The sequence below is a fragment of the Pan troglodytes genome, chromosome 5 (assembly GCF_028858775.2).
Source record: "Pan troglodytes isolate AG18354 chromosome 5, NHGRI_mPanTro3-v2.0_pri, whole genome shotgun sequence".
NCBI classification, from domain to species: domain Eukaryota; kingdom Metazoa; phylum Chordata; class Mammalia; order Primates; family Hominidae; genus Pan; species Pan troglodytes.
Window position 1 is genome coordinate 121,472,721 of NC_072403.2, and position 13,899 is coordinate 121,486,619.

Below are 13,899 nucleotides of genomic sequence, written 5' to 3' on the forward strand. Positions count from 1 at the left end.
CTTATTGAATTGTTCCCTTTACCATTATATAGTCTCCTTCTTTGTCTTTTTTGATCTTTAATGGTTTCAAGTCCGTTTGGTCAGAGACTAAGATTGTGACCCCTGCTTTTTTTGGCTTTCCATTTGTTTGGTAAATTTTCTTCCATCCCTTTATTTTGAGCCTGTGTGTATCTTTGCATGTGAGATGAGTCTCTTGAAGACAGCATACCAATAGATCGTGGTTCTTTATCTAGCTTGCCATTCTGTACATTTGAATTGGGGCATTTAGCCCATTTACATTTAAGGTTAGTATAGATATGTGTGACTCTGATCCTGTCATCATGATGCTATTTGCTTATTTTGCACACTAGTTGATGCAGTTTCTTTGTAGTGTCACTGGTCTTTATATTTTGGTGTATTTTTGCAGTGACTGGTACCAGTTTTTCCTTTCCAGTACATATTTAGTGCTTCTTTCAGGAGCTCTTGCAGGGCAGGCCTGGAGGTAATGAAATCCCTCAGCATTTGCTTGTCTGGAAAGGATTTTATTTCTCCTTTGCTTATGAAGCTTAGTTTGGCTGGATATGAAATTCTGGGTTGAAAATTCTTTAAGAATGTTGAATATTGGCCCCCAGTCTCTTATGGTTTGTAAAGTTTCTGCTGAGAGGTCCACTGTTAGTCTGATGGGCTTCCCTTTGTATGTTACCTGACCTTTCTCTCTGGCTGCCCTTAACAGTTTTTCCTTCATTTCAACCTTGGAGAATCTGATGATTATGTGTTTTGGGGTTGATCTCATGGAGTATCTTAATGGTGTTCTCTGTATTTCCTGAATTTGAATGTTGGCCTGTCTCACTAGATTGAGGAAGTTCTCCTGGATAATATCCTGAAGTGTGTTTTCCAGCTTGTTTCCATTCTCCCTGTCTCCTTCTGGTACTCTAATCAATTGTAGGTTTGGTCTTTTTATGAAGTCCCGTATTTCTTGGAGGCTTTGTTCATTCATTTTCATTCTTTTTTCTCTATTGTTGTCTGCATGTCTTATTGCAGTAAGGTGTTCTTCAAACTCCAATATCCTTTCTTCTGCTTGGTCAATTCAACCGTTGACACTTGTGTATGCTTCACAAAGTTCTCATGCTGTGTTTTTCAGCTCCATCAGGTCATTTATGTTCCTCTCTAAACTGATTATTCTAGTTAGCAATTGCTCTAACCTTTTATCAAGGTTAACATGCTCCTTTAACTCATCTTAATTTTTTATTACCTATCTTCTGAAGCCTACTTCTGTCAGTTCATCCATCTGATCCTCCATCCAGTTCTGTGCCCTTGGTGGAGAAACACTGCAATCATTTGGAGGAGAAGATGCACTCTGACCTTTTGGGTTTTTAGCATTTTTTCACTGATTCTTTCTATCTTCGTGAGTTTGTCAAGTTTCAGTCTTTGAGGCTGCTGACCCTTGGATGGGGTTTTTGTGGGGGCCTTTTTGTTGTTGTTGATGCTGTTGTTGTCACTTTCTACTTGTTTGTTTTTCTTTCAATAGTCAGGTCCCTCTTCTGTAGGGCTGCTGCAGTTTGCTGGGGGTTCACTTCAGACACTACTCATCTGATTTGCCCCCGTGCCTGAAGATGTTACTCGAGAGGGCTAGAGAGCAGCAAAGATGGGTGCCTGCTCCTTCTTCTGGGACTTTTGACCTTGAACACCAACCTGATGCCAGTAGGATCGCTCCTGTATAGAATGTCTAACAACCCCTGTTAGAGGGTCTCACCCAGTTGGGTGGCACAGGGAGCCAGACCCATTTAAAGAAGCACTTTGTCCCTTGGTGGAGAGGGTATGTTTTGCTGAAGGGAAACCCACTCATCTGGGCTGCCTGGATTCCTCAGAACTACCAAGAGGAGAGGCTAAGTCTGCTGGTTTGCAGAGACTGCAGTCACCCCTCCTCCTATGTTGATGAATTACTGAATGGTTTCCAGTTTGGAGCTATTACAAATAAAGCTGCTGTGACCACTCATCAAGTCTTTGAATGGGCATGTGCTCTCCTTTCTCTGGGATAAATTCCTAGGAGTGGAAGGACTGGGTGCTATGGTAGGTGTATATTTATCTGTTTAAGAAATTGCCAAACTGTTTTCCAAAGTGGTCGTACCAAGTTATATTCCCACGAGCAGTATATAAGAGTTCAAGTTATTCTGCATCCTAGCTAACACTTGGTATGGTCAGTCTTTGATTTTAGGCATTCTAATCACTATCTAATAGTGTCTCATTGTGATTTTAATTTTTACTTCCTTAATGACTAATGAGGTTGAACATCTTTTCATGTACCTATTAGCCATCTGTATATTTTATTTGGTGAAGTATCTGGTGTCTGTTAAAATCTTTTGCCCATTAAAAAAATGGGTTGTTTTCTCATTGAGTATTAAGAGTTCTTTATCTATTCTGGATATAAGGACTTGCATCAGATTTGTGATTTGCAAATATTTTATCCAAGTTTGTCTTTTCATTCTCTTAATAGTGTTTTTTAAAAAATAGTTTAGTTCTTACTTTTGACAAAGGCCAATTTATCATTCTTTTTCTTTATGGATTCTGCTTTTGGTGTCATGTCTAAGAAATTTTTGCCTAATCCAAGGTCTCAAAGATTCTCTCTTATGTTTCTTCCAGAAGTTTTGTAATGTACATTTAGGCCTATAATACATTCTAAGTTAGTTTTTGTATATCATGTGAGGTTTGGTTCAAAGTTCATTATTTTGCATATAGATCTCCAATTGTTCCAGCACTATTTATTAAAACTACTGCCCTTTCTCCACTAAATTGCCTCTGTAGATTTGTCAATAATCAATTGTCCATATATGTGTGGCTCTATATCTGGACTCCCTTGTGTTCTATTAATCTGTTTGCTGTTTTGTGCCAATGACACTATTTTGATAGCTATAACTTTATAATTAATCTTGAAATCAAATGTATTAATTCTCTTACTTGGTTATTCTTTCTAAAATTTGTTTTCATTATTTTAAGTACTCTGGATTTTCAAATGAATGTTAGGATCAATTTATAAGTTTCTACCAAACAGTCTGCTGGGTTTTTAATTTTGATTACATGGAATCTGTAGATAAATTTGGGGAGAATTGATATAATAATATTAAGTCTTCTGACCTATGAACATGGTATATTTACTTTTTTTTTTTTTGAGATGGAGCCTTGCTCTGTCACCTAGGCTGGGGTGTGGTGGCACAATCTTGGCTCACTGCCCAAGATCAAATGATTTTCGTGTCTCAGCATTGCCAGCAGCTGGGATTACAGGCATACACCACCACGCCTGGCTAATTTTTATATTTTCAGTAGAGAGGGGGGTTCGCCATGTTGGCTAAGCTGCCTCGAACTCCTGACCTCAAGTGATCCGCCTGACTCGGCCTCCCAAAGTGCTAGGATTACAGACGTGAGCCACCATACTCAGCCACGGTATATCTATCTGTTTTTTTTTTTTTTTTGAGATGGGGTCTCGCTCTGTCGCCCAGGCGGAGTGCAGTGGCACGATCTCGGCTCACTGCAAGCTCTGCCTCCTGGGTTTACGCCATTCTCCTGCCTCAGCCTCCCGAGTAGCTGGGACTACAGGCGCCTGCCACCTCGCCCGGCTAATTTTTTGTATTTTTAGTAGAGATGGGGTTTCACCATGTTAGCCAGGATGGTCTTGATCTCCTGACCTCATGATCTGCCCACCTTGGCCTCCCAAAGTGCTGGGATTACAGGCATGAGCCACTGCGCCCGGCCTGGTATATCTATCTGTCCATTTATGTAGGCTTTCTTCAATTTGTCTCAGCACAGTTTTGTAGTTTTTAGTGTATTGTTCCTGGATCTTTTGCTAAATTTATCCCTTCATATTACATATTCTTGATCCTATTTTGAAAGGCATTTAAAAATCAATTTCTGATTGTCTATTGCTTACACATAGAAATAAAATTGGTTTTTGAATACTGATTTTATGTCCTGAAACTTTGCTAAATTCAATTATTAGTAGCTTTTTTTTTGTCGATTCCATTGGCTTTTCCACATAGATGTATTAATTTCATAATGCTGCTTAACAAATTACCACAAATATAGTGGCTTAAAACAACAAACATGTATTTTCTTACAGTTTTGGAGATCAGAATCCCAGAGAATTTTATGGGGCTACTGTGAATTTGTTGGCAGGGTTAATTCTTTCTGGAGGCCTCAGGAGAGAATCCATTCCTGCTTCTCCACTTCTAGGGTTGGCTCATGGTCCTTTTCTCTATCTTCAAAGCCGGCTTAAAAGCACCTTCTCTCTGACTTCCTGTCTTCCTCTTACAAGGACCTTTGTGATTACATTGGTCCACGTGGATAATCCATGATAACTCCCTCATCTCAGGATCCTTAATTTAGTCATATCTGCAAAATCCTTTTTGCCATATAAGGTAACATTCACAGGTGTCAATTCACAGCTTAGGACGTGAACTTCTTTGGCGTGCCATTATTCAGCCTATCACAATAGAAAATCTTATCTCCTACATATAAAGATATTTGCATCTTTCTTTTTCAATCTGAATGCCTTTTATTTCTTTTCCTTGTCTGAATGCAGTAACCAAACCTTCAGTATAGTGTTGAATAGAAGTGGTGAGAATGAACATCCTTTCCTTGTCCTGATCTTAGGAAAAAAGCATTCAGCCTTTTACCCTTAAGTATGACATTAGCTGTTAGAGACTTTCTGTGGATACCCTTTATCAAGCTAAGGAAGTTCCCTTCATTTTTTTTTCTTACCAGTAATAGATTTTGAATTTTGTCAAATGCTTTTTCCATATCTATTGAGGTGATCATGTTTTTTCCCCTCAGTTTGTTAATATGATGAATTACATTGATTGCTTTTCAAACGTTAAACTAACCTTGAATTTCCAAGATAAGCCCCACTTGGTCACGGTGTATTATTCTTTTTGTGTATTTTTGGATTTGATTTGCTAAAATTTTGTTAAGAATGTCTATATCTATGTTAATGAGTGATGTTAGACTGCAGTTTGTTTTTCTTTCCTTGCTTTTAATGTCTTTGGTTTTGGTATCAGAATAATGCTGATCTCATAGAATGACTAGGAAGTATTCTCTCCTCTTCAATTTTCTGGAACAGTTTGTATAGAATTGGTTTTCTTTCTTTCTTCAAGATTTGGCAGAATTCATCAGGGAAGCCACCTGTGTCTGGCTGCTTTCTTTCAGCTTTTGTATGTCTAACAGAGTCTTCAGTTTGCCTTTGTTTTAATTTTTTTATTTTTATTTTTTGAGAGAGTCTCACTTTGTTGCCTAGGCTGGAGTGCAATGGCATGATCTCACTGCAACCTCCGGCTCCCAGGTTCAAGCGATTCTCCTGCCCCAGCCTCCTGAGTAGCTGGGATTACAGGTGCGCATGACCACACCTGGCTAATTTTTGTATTTTTAGTAGAGACGGGGTTTCACCATGTTGGTCAGGCTGGTCTTGAACTCCTGACCTCATGATCTGCCTGCCTTGGCTTCCCAAAGTGCTGGGATTACAGGCGTGAGCCACCATGCCCAGCTTGCCTTTGTTTTTAAAAGAGAGTTTCAGTGGACTTAGAATCCTAGGTTGACAGTTTATTTTATGTTTCGTTTTGTTTTGTTTTAGACAGGGTCTCACTCTGTTGCCCAGGCTGGAGTGCAGAGGTGTGATCTCAGCTCACTGATGCCTCGACCTCCTGGGCTCGGGCGATCCTCCCACCTGTCTCCTGAGTAGCTAGGACTACAGGTGTGCACCACCATGCCTGGTTAATTTTTGTATTTTTTGTAGAGATGGGGTTTCGCCATGTTGCCCAGGCTGGTCTTGAACTCCTGAGCTGAAGTGATGTGCCTGCCTTGGCCTCCCAAAGTGCTGGGATTACAGGCATGAGCCACCGTGCCAGGCTGACATTTTTTTTCCCTTCAATACATTAAAGATGTTGCTCCACTCTCTTCTTGCGTTGTTTTTGATGAGAAATATGCTGTTATCCTTATCTTTGTTCCTGTGTATGTGGCATATGTTTTCTCCTTTATTTTTAAAACTGTTTTTGAGCAATTTGAATAATATGATGTACTTGGTGCTATTATAATATTTTCTTCATGTTTCTTGTGCTTGAGCATATTTATTTATTGGGCATATTGAATCTGAGAGTTTGTAATTTTTTTCAAAATTTAGAAAAAACTTGGCCATTTTCTCTTCAATCCCCCTCACACATACTTTTTGTAGCTCTGAACTATATGTACACGTTGAGCATCCCTAATCCCCAAATCTGAAATTTGGAATGCTCTAAACTCTGAAACTTCTTGAGCAGTGATCTGACACTCAAAGAAAATGCTTACTGTAGCATTTTGGATTTCAGATTAAAAATGCTCAACTGGTATGTATTGTGCAAATATTCAAGAATCTGAAAAAGTCTAAAATCAGAAACACTTCTGGTCCCAAGCATTCTGTATAATAGGCTGCTTGAAGTTGTCCCACAGATCACTGATGCTCTTCTCATTTTTTTTCAGAATCTTTTTCCTCTGTTGTTTCATTTTGGATAGTTTCTATTGCTATTTCTCTTGCAGTGGCTAAACTATGGTCATACCATTAATGTATATTTCATTTCATATATTGTACTTTTCAATCTTAAAAGTTCAACTTAGGTATTTATTATATCTTCTATATCTCTGTTTAACTTTTTGAAAATATAGAATAACAACTGTTTTACCGTCCTTGTCATCTAAGAACACCTTCGTCAGTTCTGAATCCATTTCAGTTGATTACTTTTTCTCCTCATTGTGAGTCATATTTTTCTGCCTGTTTGCAGGTCACACAATCCTTCAGTGACTGCTAGAATTTTACTTTATATTCCCATAAATATTCTTGAGCATTGCTCTTGGACACAGTTAAATTACTTGGAAGCAGTTTGATCCTTTTGGCTCTTGCTTTTTGATGGGGGGGCCAAAGTTTCATTTATGCTAGGTCTAGTTATTCCCCATTCCTAAGGCTAGGCTCTTGTTAGTACCCTACCCAATGCTCTGTGAATTGGGAGGGTTTTTAAAATATTATTAATGAAGACTATACTTTAAAATATAAGCTTTGAGTATTACAGCTGGCCTGATAATTGTCTGCAGATACCAGAGACCATTTTATGGTGCACCAGAGTGGGACACAGAAGAACAACAGCAGACATGGCAGAGGATGGATGATGAAAGAAAAGAATCTGAATCTGAGTGGGACAAAACCCGCATCCTTTAGCCATCCCAAAGAAAGGCTCTCCAGTTCCTTAGTGATAAAGTACTAAAAGCTGTTATCAGAATCACACTACATATTGTTTGTTGTTTGACACATATATATTTGGGTTTAAGTCAGGCAACTTAACCCAGTTAATCACAAGTCTATGTTTATATAACTTAATAATATTACTTTTTACTTATAAAGCTTCAAATGAAAAGAACTGCTTCCTGTTTCATTACTGATAGATGTCTGAACTGGGCAGCTATCAAATGAGAATGGTTGTCCAAATTCTGATGCCAAGGGAGTGGATGGGGCCTGAATATGGGTTGCTCCTAATTGAGAACACTGCACATTATTATCATGCAAGCAGCCTCTTTTACTTACAACAACCACTTCTGCTAAATTTATAAAATATTTATGTATTTAAAACTTAAACTTTTTTTTCCATGCAAAATAGTTTCCTTTTATCTTTTCATGAGTCTTTTTTCATACTACATAGCCTGGAATTTCAGGGGGGTCAAGTGAAACTGAGGCAGAGGGAGAATGTGTGTGCAAATGAGAATGTCTGTTCACTTGGGGTCCAAAAGTGATAGTTACCACTCTTATTTGCATATTTTCAATGACTTCACAAATGAGAATGAGTAGAAATAAAAGAATCATGCCTCTTCCTCTTCCTCTTCCTCTAGCTCCTCATCAACCTCTGCTTCAGTCTGGTAGTCTTCTGTTTCTTCCTCATAATCTTCCCCAGTTAACTCCCATGCAGTATATTGAAATGGTTCTGGAGAAAAAGAGAATCATTGGGGAAAACATTTTTAGTAAAAAAGGTTATTAGCATATTACTATAGTCAAATGTTTGGAAAATTAATTATTATTATTATTAGTCTCTTAGATTAAATATGTATGCAAATAGGCCTTTATAAGTTCCTTACGTGACAACTGGCCAGTATGGCCAGAGGTGTTTGGGCCACATAGCTGTTCTGATTGGTCAGGACCTGCACAGTGATAGTTGCTAAGTATTTTATACATCAGCCTTGGATATATTGAACATTTACTTCATAAACCATCAAAGAAGGCTTTCAAGTTTCAAAATGCTTCTACTACTATCACCTGCTGTTGATAATAAATGTTATGATTAAAGCCCTTACTTTCCATAGTCTCAACCACTTCTTGAAGTAATTCCTGTGGAGTTCTGTCAGCAATCTCCAAGTTTAAAATTTTAATGTAAGCCTCACTAATTGTTGCTTCTAGCTGTTTCCAGAGGATGATGAAAGAACCAATCTTCTCTTTAAATGGCTCCATTTCGGGAACATCAGGATAAGAGTCTTCTGGAAACTCAGGTAGTACAACTTTGGAGTAAAAGACAAAGGAAAGAAAAAAGGGGCTTTAAATATCCTATCTTTAGCCATATTGCCAAAATAGCTTATACTTTGTAATTTTTTTAAACAGTTAAAAAAATAATATTCTAAGCAACAATATACATTCATAAATTCATAATTTAATTATGCTTTGTTCTTATATTTGCTGTAGATGTATATTTACCTGTTACTAAAACTCAAGCTTTTGGATAATTAACATGAGTTTCTTAAGGAAACTTTAACGGTTAATAAAAAATGTATAAAACAAATTTGTGTAAAAACCAGTGTTATAATCTGGTTTGATACACTTTTAATGGAGTAAGCCAAATATTTATGTATGTCAATTAGCATACAACATAGAAAGAAATAAGTATGAAGCACCTACTATGCCTAAAATTAGGGACCCTTTGTAAGAAAATATGAAAAGTACTTTTATGCAAGAACTACTTTCATTTTACAGTCTAACCTGTTTCAGATAATTTTCCAATTTCCAGGCCCTCTTTGGATCCTTTTGGGATTTCTGTTTCCACTGTAGTCTCCTCGATAGGCTCAGATACTTAAGAAAGAAATCTAATAGTTAGTGTTTAAATTTGAAAACATTATTCCTTTATGAAAGTTTTGGCACAAAGAACATTTCAAAATATAGCTTAAATTGTATATGAAATGTCTAATAGAAAGCAAAGTTCTTGTTAGGGAAAGAATGGCATAAGAATACATAATAAAAAAGGCAGAAAATAAAGAATATTCTTAAACACATAAAAGGACATGGACTAGAATAATAATTGACACATGGCACATACAATTCTGGCTGATAATTTGTTAAATATTAATCAAACTTCTTTTAATTTGGCAGTAGACTAACAATGCCTGATATTCCTTTTAATTTCTTATTAAAAATACCCATGAAGCCAGGCATAGTGAATTGTGCCTGTAATCCTAGCCTTTGGGAGGCAGAGGTGGGAGAATCACTTAAGGCCAGGAGTTCAAGACCAGCCTAGGCAACACAGCAAGACCACATCCCCACAAAAAATAAAAATTAGCCAGGCATGGTGGCTCACACCTGTGGTCCTAGCTACATGGGAGGCTGAGGTGGGAAGATCACTTGATCCCAGGAGTTCAAGTTACAGGGAGCTATGATCGTGCCACTGCACACCAGTCTGGGTGACAGAGCAAGACACGATCTCTTTAAAAAAAAATAATTTTCAAGAAGGTACACCAAAAAAGACCACAAAGTGTCAGTGAGAGATGATGATATTGCAAAGTCCCAGCTGTAGGTGTAGGCATGGAGAGATTTAAGAGAATCTCAACTAATTTCACGGTTGAAGATATAGGTTGAAAACTGTTTTCCTGAAGGATGTAAGACATGCTGCACATACAGATCCAGCAGAGGTAGTTTCAGGGAAGGCAGGACTAATTATCTGTCTTTTCATCCTAGTCTGCTCCTAGTTCTGAAACACAAGTTTTGCATAGACAAAAGTACATATATCTATATGCATATATACGTATGTATATACACACACACATTCTGCAACACGGTGGAAACTGTCTTCTGAGTTAGCTAAAATAATACTTGGGTCCTCTTTCAACAGGATCTATAATGTTTAATACTCAATAGAGCAGGAAGTAGAAGGGGACAAGCCTGGGGCTGGTCTGGTGGTGGCATGTTCAATTGTAGGTTGCTCAATTAAGAAAATCATTATAAACCATGGAAGAGAAAAGAACACCAAGAATATACAGATAATTCTACAATGCCTTAGCTTCTCTGGCTTAATCAAAGACTGCAATAGTTGGGGGTGAAGATCTAGCCTCAGTCTAGAAGAGCCATACAAGATGAGTACTTACTAAATATTACAACTTGAACTAGGTTGATTTGCATTAACCTATATCAGATATAACAGGTCTATATCTGAGAATGCCAGGCAAGAAGTCTAAGTGAAAAGTACACGTGTGTGGGAGTCAGGGTAGGGGGACAGAGTTCTTATAAATACTCTACCTACCCTTCCTGTTGGTAAATGCAAGAGTTGGATATATTCTGCTTCATCCAAGAATAAGTCCACAAAAACAACAAAAACAAAATCGACGAAGCAAAAGAGAGTATTGATTCAAAGATTCAGATGAAAATTTTACTTCTGAAGACAATTTCTTATATAAAGCAGAGTAAATTTTACAAGATGTATGCTTGGAGTACTAAAAAACACAAGAGAACAACTGAGTCTATGAAATAAAAATCATGAGGCATAAAGATAGATTAAAATAAAGGCAGAAATACAGGAAAGGTAACTGAAATAAGAAAACAATGCAAGGAAATCTAAAATGCAATAGTAGAGTTAACATATGCATTGGGAATGTTCTTACTTACAAGTGGAAGCTAGGCCATGGGTATGCAAAGGCATACAGAGTGGTATAATGGACACTGGAGATTCAGAAGGGAGCAGGGTAAGAGGGGAGTGAGGGATGAAAAACCACCTATAGGGATGAAGAAACTCACTCAAAACCACTCAACTACATGGAAACTGAACAACCTGCTCCTGAATGACTACTGGGTACATAACGAAATGAAGGCAGAAGTAAAGATGTTCTTTGAAATCAATGAGAACAAGGACACAACATACCAGAATCTCTGGGACACATTTAAAGCAGTGTGTAGAGGGAAAGTTATAACACTAAATGCCCACAAGAGAAAGCAGGCAAGATCTAAAATTGACACCCTATCATCACAATTAAAAGAAATAGAGAAGCAAGAGCAAACAAATTCAAAAGCTAGCAGAAGGGAAGAAATAACTAAGGTCAGAGCAGAACTGAAGGAGATAGAGACATAAAAAACCCTTCAAAAAATCAATGAATCCAGGACCTGGTTTTTTGAAAAGATCAACAAAATTGATAGACTGCTAGCAAGACTAATGAAGAAGAAAAGAGAGAAGAATTAAATAGATGCAACAAAAAATGATAAAGGGGATATCACCACTAATCCCACAGAAATACAAACTGCCATCAGAGAATACTATAAACACTTCTGCGCAAATAAACTAGAAAATCTAGAAGAAATGGATAAATTCCTGGACACATACACCCTCCCAAGACTAAACCAGGAAGAAGCTGAATCCCTGAATAGACCAATAACAGGTTTTGAAATTGAGGCAATAATTAATAGCCTACCAACCAAAAAAAGTCTAGGACCAGACAGATTCACGGCTGAATTCTACCAGAGGTACAAATAGGAGCTGGTACCATTCCTTATGAAACTATTCCAATCAATGGGAAAAGGGAATCCTCTGAGTTCACGTCCTTTGTAGGGACATGGATGAAGCTGGAAACCATAATTCTCAGCAAAATATTGCAAGGACAGAAAACCAAACACCGCATGTTTTCACTCATAGGTGGGAATTGAACAATGAGAACACTTGGACACAGGAAGGGGAACATCACACACTGGGGCCTGTTGTGGGGTGGGGGAAGCGGGGAGGGATAGCATTAGGAGATATACCTAATGCAAATGACGAGTTAATGGGTGCAGCACACCAACATGGCACATGTATACATATGTAACAACCCTGCACATTGTGCACATGTACCCTAGAACTTAAAGTAAAATAAAAAAAAAAAAGAAAAAGGGAATCCTCCCTAATTCATTTTATAAGGCCAACATCATCCTGATACGAAAGCCTGGCAGAGGCACAACAAAAAAAGAGAATTTTAGACCAATGTCCCTGATGAACATGGATGCAAAAATCCTCAATAAAATACTGGCAAACTGAATCCAGCAGCACATCAAAAAGCTTATCCACCACAATCAAGTTGACTTCATCCCTGGGATGCAAGGCTGGTTCAACATACGCAAATCAATAAACATAATCCAGCATATAAACAGAACAAAAGACAAAAACCACATGGTTATCTCAATAGATGCAGAAAAGGCCTTCAAGAAAATTCAACAGTGCTTCGTGCTAAAAACTCTCAATAAACGAGTTATTGATGAGACGTATCTAAAAATAAGAGCTATCTATGACAAACCCACAGCCAATATCATACTGAATGGGCAAAAACTGGAAGCATTCCCTTTGAAAACTGGCACAAGACAGGGATGCCCTCTCTCACCACTCCTATTCAACATAGTGTTGGAAGTTCTGGCCAGGGCAATCAGGCAAGAGAAAGAAATAAAGGGTATTCAATTAGGAAAAGAGGAAATCAAATTGTCCCTGTTTGCAAATGACATGATTGTATATTTAGAAAACCCCATCGTCTCAGCCCAAAATCTCCTTAAGCTGATAAACAACTTCAGCAAAGTCTCCAGGATACAAAATCAATGTGCAAAAATCACAAGCATTCCTATACACCAATAACAGACAAACAGAGAGCCAAATCATGAGTGAACTCTCAATCACAATTGCTTCAAAGAGAATAAAATACCTAGGAATCCAACTTACAAGGGATGTGAAGGACCTCTTCAAGGAGAACTACAAACCACTGTTCAACGAAATAAAAGGGGATACAAACAAATGGAAGAACATTCCATGCTCATGGATAGGAAGAATCAATATTGTGAAAATGGCCATACTGCCCAAGGTAATTTATAGATTCAATGCCATCCCCATCAAGCTACCAATGACTTTCTTCATAGAATTGGAAAAAACTACTTTAAAGTTCATATGCAACCAAAAAAGAGCCCGTATTGCCAAGACAATCCTAAGCCAAACGAACAAAGTGGGAGGCATCATCCTACCTGACTTCAAACTATACTACAAGGCTACAGTAACCAAACCAGCATGGTACTGGTACCAAAACAGAGATATAGACCAGTGGAACAGAATAGAGCGCCTGGAAATAATACCACACATCTACAACCATCTGATCTTTGACAAATCTGACAAAAACAAGAAATGGGGAAAGGATTCCCTATTTAATAAATGGTGCTGGGAAAACTGGCTAGCCATATGTAGAAAGCTAAAACTGGATCCCTTCCTTACATCTTATACAAAAATTAATTCAAGATGGATTAAAGACTTAAATGTTAGACCTAAAACCATAAAAACCCTAGAAACAAACCTAGGCAATACCATTCAGGACATAGACATGGGCAAGGACTTCATGACTAAAATACCAAAAGCAATGGCAACAAAAACCAAACTTGACAAATGGATCTAATTAAACTAAGGAGGTTCTGCCCAGCAAAAGAAACTACCATCAGAGTGAACAGGCAACCTACAGAATGGGAGAAAATTTTTGCAATCTACCCATCTGACAAAGGGCTAGTATCCAGAATCCACAAAGAACTTAAACAAATTTACAAGAAAAAATCGAACAACCCCACCAAAAAGTGGGCAAAGGATATGAACAGACACTTCTCAAAAGAAGACATTT

At 37.8% G+C, this 13,899-nt stretch overlaps 1 protein-coding gene across 18 annotated transcripts in view; it reads right to left on the minus strand.

Moving 5' to 3' along the window:
* AK9 (adenylate kinase 9) overlaps positions 1 to 13,899 on the minus strand; it is a 196,285-nt gene that overhangs the window by 62,512 nt on the left and 119,874 nt on the right. For all 18 annotated transcript variants that reach the window (XR_010157762.1, XM_016956141.4, XM_054686881.2 and 15 more), the window contains 3 exons: positions 9,008 to 9,097; positions 8,332 to 8,532; positions 7,849 to 7,964 (listed from right to left, as the gene is read on the minus strand). Coding sequence is in view for 17 of the 18 variants with exons in the window: in XM_016956141.4 (XP_016811630.2) it covers positions 7,849 to 7,964; positions 8,332 to 8,532; positions 9,008 to 9,097 (407 nt within the window). In the remaining variant the exon portion in view is untranslated. The remainder of the gene's footprint in view (positions 1 to 7,848; positions 7,965 to 8,331; positions 8,533 to 9,007; positions 9,098 to 13,899) is intronic.